Raw genomic sequence first — 8658 nt, 5'->3', positions numbered from 1 at the left:
AATCAAGTTGTGGCATAGGGTCTCCTCATCTTCCAGTATTAAAATCCGGCTCAAACAAAGAGTTAAAAAATGAAGTATATTAAAACATTCAAACGACAAAAATCGAATTGCCGCCTTGGTATGCTAGCGTTCATGTCTAAAAACGGGTGTGGAAATTATAAAGAAAAATAACTCATTTTAAAACCTCATAACTCTATTTCAGTAAGACAGCGCCTCTTCCCGAAAGATCGAGATATCATTGTTTTCTCTCATTTTGTAAGCCTTCTGTCCAGATATTTTTTCCGGATGAACACAGCTCCAAAAAAAAAAACACTACCAAAGGATACTGGGGATTGATAACATAACATGACCTTAGATTCAGCTGATGAAATATTTGAGGAGGACAAAATAGGTTTTTATCTTGTATGTTTGTCTGAGTTGAAGACTCACCTCTGCCGGTTTCAATCTGCCGTGTTTCACAATACCACTTTATAACCTACTTTCTATACAGAATAAAACCGCTAAGAGCTGTACAGGTTCTGCCGCGCAGGACTAAAACTACTGTTACCGTTACAGTAGAGGATAACTGTCACACTACCGTACAACCACTACACAACTGAAAACTGAGGGCCGCACAAGAGGTGTAAAAGACCGTAGCATTATCAAAAATTATGCTATTCGTGAAGTTTACTTACAACTCGTGTTTAACATCGCAATTGTGGACTAAACTTTAGCTCAGTGACGTGTACTGGAAGTCAACAAGTAGATCCATTAAATACAACTTTGCCTTTTTGACGCCGCCAGCCTACCTCCACTAGCTGCTTGATAAATTTTTGTCATGGCCATCTTTCCAGGATAAATGTTGTGATAAGAAAACGCTCAAGAAAGTTCTTTTTAGCTTGAATATTAAGCGTAACTGAAGAATTTGAGCATTGTAAATCGTTTTCAACAACTTAAGATTGTTTTGTTTTACAAAAAGCGGAAGATCACGTCTGCACGTTCAATCGCTTGAGCCTTTTACCTTGCCTACTATCTATTACAAATGTGTTGTAGAACATATTAAATTGCCTTTTCAGTTTACAGCTGCTTCCACAGTTGCAAAATATATACTAAGTTGTTTTAATGCTTAATCCCAGTGGATGTTACTTTAAGACATGTCTGAGGTGGAATCATAATCCAAATATTATTGTATTCAGAACCATTCGGTCACATGGCGCTTTTGGAAGCGACTAATTCAGCTCTCTTGAGCACTGCATCGACACTGCAGGTTTCGGGTGGCTTGGTTTTACTGAACACCACAGCAAACTAAAAAGTGGGCGGAGCAGCTCTTAAACCAAAGGAAGTTGAGTGATGTGTAGTATAGAGTGATGATGATGTTAAAGAACAGCTGCATCGCGATAATAAACTCTTATTTTCAGGCTCCTTTAGGCAGTACACCAGTAATATTTTTCTGTTCAGTACTAAACCTAGAGTTATAATGCAAAAACCTAATCATAAATCGTCAAAATCATCTAGCAGGTTCCGCTTTTGACTGCATGCGTTATTTTACTTTCAAAAAAGCACACTTTTATATTTCATCATTTTTAAACAAGCGAAAAATATATCTTTTTAAATATCTCCGGCTTTGCCGGTGAAAGATTAATCGTAGATCAATTAAAATCAGTTAATGACAAAAGGCTATGGTCTAGCTAGAAAGACCATTTTATAATCAAAAATATTCACCAATGCCGTCGTGCTAGCAATATACTTCTTGCCATTCACAAGTTGACAAACTTGCCGAGATGTCAGAACAGGCAATTACTCTCAATAAAAAGCGGGCTTTTTATGAAAAGGTCAAAGCAAAGCTGTCAATACAATCTAAGCTAAGAACCGCTTCCAGCGCTTCTGTGGAATATATTACTGATTATGGTATTTCAGGATGATGCGGTGCTGATGTCGTGCATGATCAATTCGCTCATGAAGGCACTGCGTTACGAGTCATTACTGATCTAAACTTAAACCTCCAGCTACATCTATCACTCTTGGCTATTCACAGACAGAGTTTCATCACCCTCACGTTTCTTTGCAAGCAACAACAATGAATTGAATTTAACTCAATACATTTTACGGCAACGTTGATCTCCACACAAGCCCCAAGAAACAACAAGTGAACCGTTCCTGACACTCCACGAATTTACAAATTCGTCGAAATAACAGACAAAATAGACTGTCAGTGGCTTCAATAGAAACAGTAAACAACCTTTTACCACGACCCGCTCACGGTGTGAATGTTTAATTCTGGTTTGATGCGATGTCATGAGCTCGTTTATTTATCTAAAGCTGAAATTTCTACCTATACGACGTGTAATTAGTTTCTGTCTCAGTCGTCTGATTCACCCTCGCCTGGTCAAGTAGCAACAATGAATGCGACTCAATACGGCTTCAACTTCTACACAGAAGCGTCAGGAAATACAACGAATTTTTTCCAGGAACCAAATAGCTTGAAAAATTTTCGTCTAACGTTGATTTCGATGGTGATTTTTAGCAGCGTCGTGGGTAACTTTATGGTTTGTACAACTGTATGGAAGATATCGTATCGTAAACCTTTCTCCTACGATTTAGTAGCAAACGTAGCTGTAGCCGAGTTAATCAACTCATTGTGTATATCCATCATCGTGTTTTACGAAGAAACGGGCACCTGGACTCTTGGAAAAACAGCCTGCATCTTGACCAATCCGCTTCTTGTGCTTACCATGTGTGTGATAACCAATTCGTTGGCTATCATCGCAGTTTACCGCTACCGAGCTACGCTCAACAAAACAAGACCATCTGGTCTCGTGAAGGCGCTCATAATTGCTGGAGTGTGGCTAATGGCCCTCGCAATAACACTGCCACTTTTTGTCAGGCGTAGACTAGTACGATATTCGACAGGGGACTTCGAATGCAGGTCATACTTCCCAGGGGACACAAAATCTGACACCCCTGGTTATAACAAATACACCATAGTGCGGCTTATTTTCACGTTCGCTGTGCCCTACTGTGTTATCCTGTCGGCTTACATAGCCTTGGCCATCAAATTGAAGTTGTTTGTTCGTAAAACAGAAAATGATCAGATCGACATGAGCTCATTTATATCTTACACCGCAAATGCAGCTGAACATGTGCAAGCCGATAATGCAAATGCCAGTCCAAACTCCAGTCCACGGCTGGCGGATGGAAGACCAAATATCAAGGCGGAAGCGCAAACACTTCATCTGGAAGGGAACATTAAAAATAGGCGAAGGAAAAGACAACTAACCGTCCAAAAAGCTGAAAATCAGTTATTGAGAATGATTTTTGTAATAATATTAATATTTGTGGTTTGTTACACTCCATATCAGGTCATGTTCCTGTGGGAGTACTTCGGAGGAATCGAAAACTGGAAATTTTATTATCACCAACTCTTGCGCGATTACTTGTTTATTCTCAAATGTTTACCGAGCGCTGTTCACCCGATTTGTTACGGTGCTATGAACAGCATATTTGCCAGAGCGTTTTCAAGAATCTTCACGTGTTGGTGTTAAAAGGTTCCAGAACGAAAGGGTGGATTTTAGCTTATTAGTTGCTTATACATAGGACCACAATAGGGGTTAGACCTGGATCAACCATTAGCAACTTGTGACAATATACGATATGTAAACAAGTTTTTTTATGAGCCACAAGCAAGTTTGAGGCCTTCCCGATGCCATGCAATTAAAGAGGTTGATGTACAGTTAGCTCTACAAAGACTCTATTTCATCATTATGAAGCGTATAAGTGTTAATCCCCCCCCCCCCCCAGGTAGATTTTATTACCACTCGGAAATTCCAGGACGATCAAGAAATATTCAATCTTGTGAAGCAAATGCTGCTCACTAGGACAGTTTGAGTCGCTTTCAACGCCTTTTTTCCTTCACGAAAATATTTACCCAACGCACTGGGAACAATCCGCCGGAGAACTGAGCACATCTCTAAACATTGCTTAATAAGAGGGATTATCTTCACACTATCTTCTGTGAATTGATATGTTTCCGAAACCGAGTTATCTAACTATTTCTGTGATTTATTTACTTGCACTAGCATGACAAAGTATTATTAAACATTAATCATAAACATATTCTAAACAATTATTGGACGAGGGTTTTGTGTGATATCCAGAATAATCAAGGTCGAGGTAGGGGTTATCAGCCGAAGCCGAAGGCTGAGGCTGATGACCCTTACCGAGGGTTACCATTTTATTATACATTTAACAAAAAAAAAATGGAAGTCATGTTTTTGCTTCTTCACTGACGACAAGCAAAACAAAGCGCGCGAACTTGACATGATTTTCCTTAGGAATCATGCTCCGCGGTCATACATGAGATGATTACCCGTGACCTTGAGTGTCCTTGACATGATTATTGTATAATCTCCAGAGATGACGTCACAAGCGCTGATTTCGAAAATTCACTGTATGCTTTCGGCCAATCAGAAAATAGAAAGTGAGTTCGATGTATAATAATACTTGTTATTATACATATCGTTTCGGTAAGGGTTATCAGCCTCAGCCTTCGGCTTTGGCTGATAACCCCTACCTCGACCTTGATTATTCTGGATATCACAAAAACCTGATCCAATAATTGTTTATTATCTATTTTAAGCACCTTAACCATTTACTGTAATTTACTTGTGGTGTAATGTGTGTTATTTTGACCGTAACAACTTCATTATTTAGTCAGCATTCCACATTACTGAGTATTGAATGGAAACCCGAACAGACACACTGAAAGAGAGAGACGTCATAAATCTCCGCTAAGTAATCCTTTATGTCGTTCTTGTGTAGAATCCTTGGAACTGCTAATGGCAGTGATTGTATCGATTGAGACATATACATAGTTTCAGCTAGTTTAAATGCCTTGACCGGTTTGAACCGACCGTTAGACTTCACTAAACTGTTTGGCGTTTTCATGTACAGTGAACGTTGAATGGAACATGAACATATTACAGTCAAAATGTGTCAAGTGTTCCGTTCAAATAACGATGATGGCTTTTATTATTGATTGAGAACGGATTTGATTGTAGGGTTGGAATTTTGGAAGTTGAACTGAATAGTGCCACAATCATTCAACCGTGGCTTCCATTCAAATATGGAATGCTTACTGGATTATGCACAGACTGATCACTTTAGTAACAGTCTGCATGACATTTCAAATGATAATCACATACACTGAATCACATGGCGTTTGGAAGGCCAATATTTTTTAACAAAGTCACTTTTAAAGCAGTATTCATCATACTTACTCAGCTATTGCGAGTTGCTAAAGAAGAACTTTTCCATAAATCGATCTGAAATTGTCCAGCTGTTTCGAACTGTAGAGTCAGTTGGTTACAATTCTCCACAATTCTTCCTTCATGGTTGCCTTGATCAGGCATAGATTTGTCATCCGGCCCTTCTTCGGCTTGACGTGAGCGAAGTAGTAATGGACGCTTATATGAGCGGTAACCAGTCAGGAGTCGAGAAAGACAATAGGCTATTGTTTGGAGAACAATGGGCTCTATTGTTCTCCAAATCCAAGATGGCGCTATTTATTTTCAGCCAATCAGGAGCCGAATTAAGAATTCAAGATGGCGGCGCCCACGAAAGTCGGCCATGTTGGAAAACAGCCCAACAGCCTCGACGGAGGACTGGGATCGGTCTCACGGATTTCCATGGCGACACAAATCACGCCAGGGTCACGCCAAAAATGTCAGGCAACTTTAAAATCGATACTTACAGTGTCCTGTGATCCTAAACGACAGAGGTCCATCCGGCAAGTGGCTAGACTGAGAGACTTGGGTCCGATTCTAGCCTATATAGGGTGTGGCAAAGCATCATGGGACGATGACCTCATCGGGAACCAATCAGAATACTCACAGTGGTTGGCTTCCCCAGTCCCCATCTCTTAAGGAGAGCACTAAACCAAACATCACACAATGTCAAATGTCACGAACTTTAATAGCAAATCTTTTGCGCTAACATTAAAAGATATGACGTCATTGCCATGTTGATCGAGTAAAAAGACCAGTTTCTATCGTCATCACACAATGTTTCAAACGAACTTAAATGTCCAAAACGTTTGCGCTAAAATTACAGAAAGCTGGTCATTGTGTCTCAAATAAGATAACACTATCAAAAGAAATGGAACAGAAATAATTTGATCTAGCGTAAATGCAATCTTTGACGAGTAGCGAATAATAAGCGAAGACAAAAATTTATAGGCTAAAAGGTGCGAAGAAAAAAATACCATTGAAATGCTTCAAGTGAAAATGAATTGCTAATGGCGGTTTGCAATAAAGTCTAACCTCCTTGATCTCGACTGTTCCCTTGAGAAAAGCATCATTCAAAGGAATCTTGAACAAACAAAAGACATTTTGGGCGACCGTTGAAGAATTAACATAATTAGTCAGAGATGAAACATGGAATAAATTAAAACCGAAAAGCACATGTTTAGAAGCTGAAATCATGATAGACTGTATCTTAAACCTTGAGAAAAAAATCAAAGGAATTTCAAACAAACGTTTCGCGCTTGAAGTAAAGATTTAACTTCATTTACAAACACTGCAAATCGCTCCTAATTCAACAATTATAGTTGTCTAAGCGGGTTTCCAATAGCGCCAAAATAAATCACTTACATCAAATATAGTCCTTTCCTTCAAAGCGTCACACAACTAGCAATCGCTCAACGCCATAGCCACGAAGACAGGGAGGAACGTTACACGTGTGCTGAACGTTGTCACAAGTAAAATGAATTCTATCAAGACCGATTGACTTATAAACGGGTATTCATACATTCATGCATACATACATACATACATACATACATACATATATTTTTGATGAGGCAGGTCTGCGTCTGGCAACCCAGAGGGCTGGTGTGGACCTGCCATAAAATATATACCTAAAAACTAAAATCTAAAATTATTAAAAATACATCGTTAGGATTCAAAAGCTACTAAAAGATAATTTAAAATGACTTAAAATTTACATTTCTATTAAAATTAAGTATAAAGAGAGTGTTTTAAAAATATAAAAATGCACTATTCTTAGATTTAATAAGGCACGCCTCTTTCTCGAACTGTATTTGGTCTAATGTTTTTGAGGCTAGTTTAAGTTTTTCTTTAAAAAGCTGAAGAGAAGTAACGTTTCTTATGAATTTTGGGACGGAATTCCACACTATAGGGCCTCTATACCTTATGCTATTTCTTCCGAGTTCACTATGATAACATGCTAGCGAGAAGTCATTCGAGCGCCTTAATTTGTAACTAGTCTCATTTGTGCGGGTTCCAAGTAGGGCCGTAAGCTGCTCCGGTAGAATATCATTATGCACCTGATACATTATCGATGCGAGCCTCCGCTTGTAGATGTAACTCAATGGCTTCCATTTAGCCCTTTTAAGGGCGTCACAATCAGGAGTTCCACTAGGGAGTTTATGGATTAGTTTTGCAGCTTTTATGTGTAAATGCTCTAGGTCATTAAATGAAGACAATGAACAGGATCCCCATACGGCAATGCAGTAGGTTATGCTTGGAACAATGCCTTTGTAATAGATTGCTTCAAGAACACAGGTAGGCAGTCCTTTCATAGACTTTAGGAATTTTAGTTTTCCACCAAATTTAGAGTGGAGCATTTTAATTTGAGGTTTCCAGTTCAAGTTGTGGTCGATTACAACACCCAAGCAGGTAGATTTGGAGGTGAAATATATGTATGAGTTGCCAAATATCAGTGGTCTCATAGGGCCGACAAATGCGTGTTTGCAGATTAACATTGCTTCCGTCTTGCCAGTGTGAACAGTCAAGCGATTTTGGTCGCACCAGCTTTTAAAATCAATTAATATTCGGTTTAACGCATCCACTATTTCTTCAACCTCCTTCCCAATGTAATACACGGTGGTGTCGTCGGCAAACATATGAATAAATCCGGTTGCGGACGAGTTGGGTAAATCATTTGCATAAATTACAAAAAGTCTAGGACCTAGGAGGGAACCTTGAGGGACCCCAATATTGACTGGTCGCATCCCAGATCTTACTCCATTTACAGTGGCAAATTGGCATCTATTTGAGAGGTAACTTACGATCCACTCGTGGAAACCACCTGATATTCCTGCAGCTGATAATTTGAGTTGAAGGATGTTGTGGTCGACAGTGTCAAAAGCTTTTTTGAAATCAATAAATAGTACTCCGACTTTGTGGCCAGTATCAATTGCCTTTTTCCATGTTTCAGTGAGATAGACGAGTAATGATTCAGTGGAGATTCCTTTCTTGAACCCCCATTGGTTTGAGTGGACAAGGCTATGCATCTCGAGATGATTGTCTAGAGAGTCGCAAACAATACTCTCTAAGATTTTGCTGTTTAAATTTAGCATTGTCAGAGGTCTATAGTTCGCACAATCTGACTTGGACCCCTTCTTGAAAACTGGGATTACTTCTCCAATTTTCCAGTTACTCGGGTGGAGGCCGCGTTGAATACTGTTCTTAAATATACTGAAGAGACCTTCAAAGAGGGTGTCGCCTGCCTCCGCCATTTCACGTGACGTTATTTTGTCAGGACCCCCTGTTTTTTGTTTTATCCGAGAGAGTTTCAGCTTAACTTGTTTTTCGGACAGGCCAATTTGGTTTATGGTGGGTGTTATACGATAAATGGTCTCGAATGGCTGAGCAGTCATGG

At 39.4% G+C, this 8658-nt stretch overlaps 1 protein-coding gene across 1 annotated transcript; it reads left to right on the top strand.

Annotated features, from left to right (window-relative positions):
- Nucleotides 1-1836: 1836 nt before the first annotated feature.
- Nucleotides 1837-4967, top strand: LOC149097392 (orexin receptor type 2-like). Its single transcript, XM_089280512.1, has one exon. It carries the CDS (start codon nucleotides 2379-2381, stop codon nucleotides 3519-3521), a length of 1143 nt encoding a protein of 380 aa, XP_089136638.1. The 5' UTR covers nucleotides 1837-2378; the 3' UTR covers nucleotides 3522-4967.
- The last annotated feature ends 3691 nt before the right edge of the window (nucleotides 4968-8658 follow it).

The sequence above is a fragment of the Orbicella faveolata genome, unplaced genomic scaffold (genome assembly GCF_042242905.1).
Source record: "Orbicella faveolata isolate gen_17 unplaced genomic scaffold, um_ofav_v1 contig_47, whole genome shotgun sequence".
In the NCBI taxonomy this organism is placed as follows: domain Eukaryota; kingdom Metazoa; phylum Cnidaria; class Anthozoa; order Scleractinia; family Merulinidae; genus Orbicella; species Orbicella faveolata.
This window is presented reverse-complemented; position numbering and strand designations above follow the sequence as displayed.

Excerpts from the sequence above, each read along its gene's own strand:
- LOC149097392 (XM_089280512.1), top strand. The coding sequence starts at position 2,379 with ATGAATGCGACTCAATACGGCTTCAACTTCTACACAGAAGCGTCAGGA.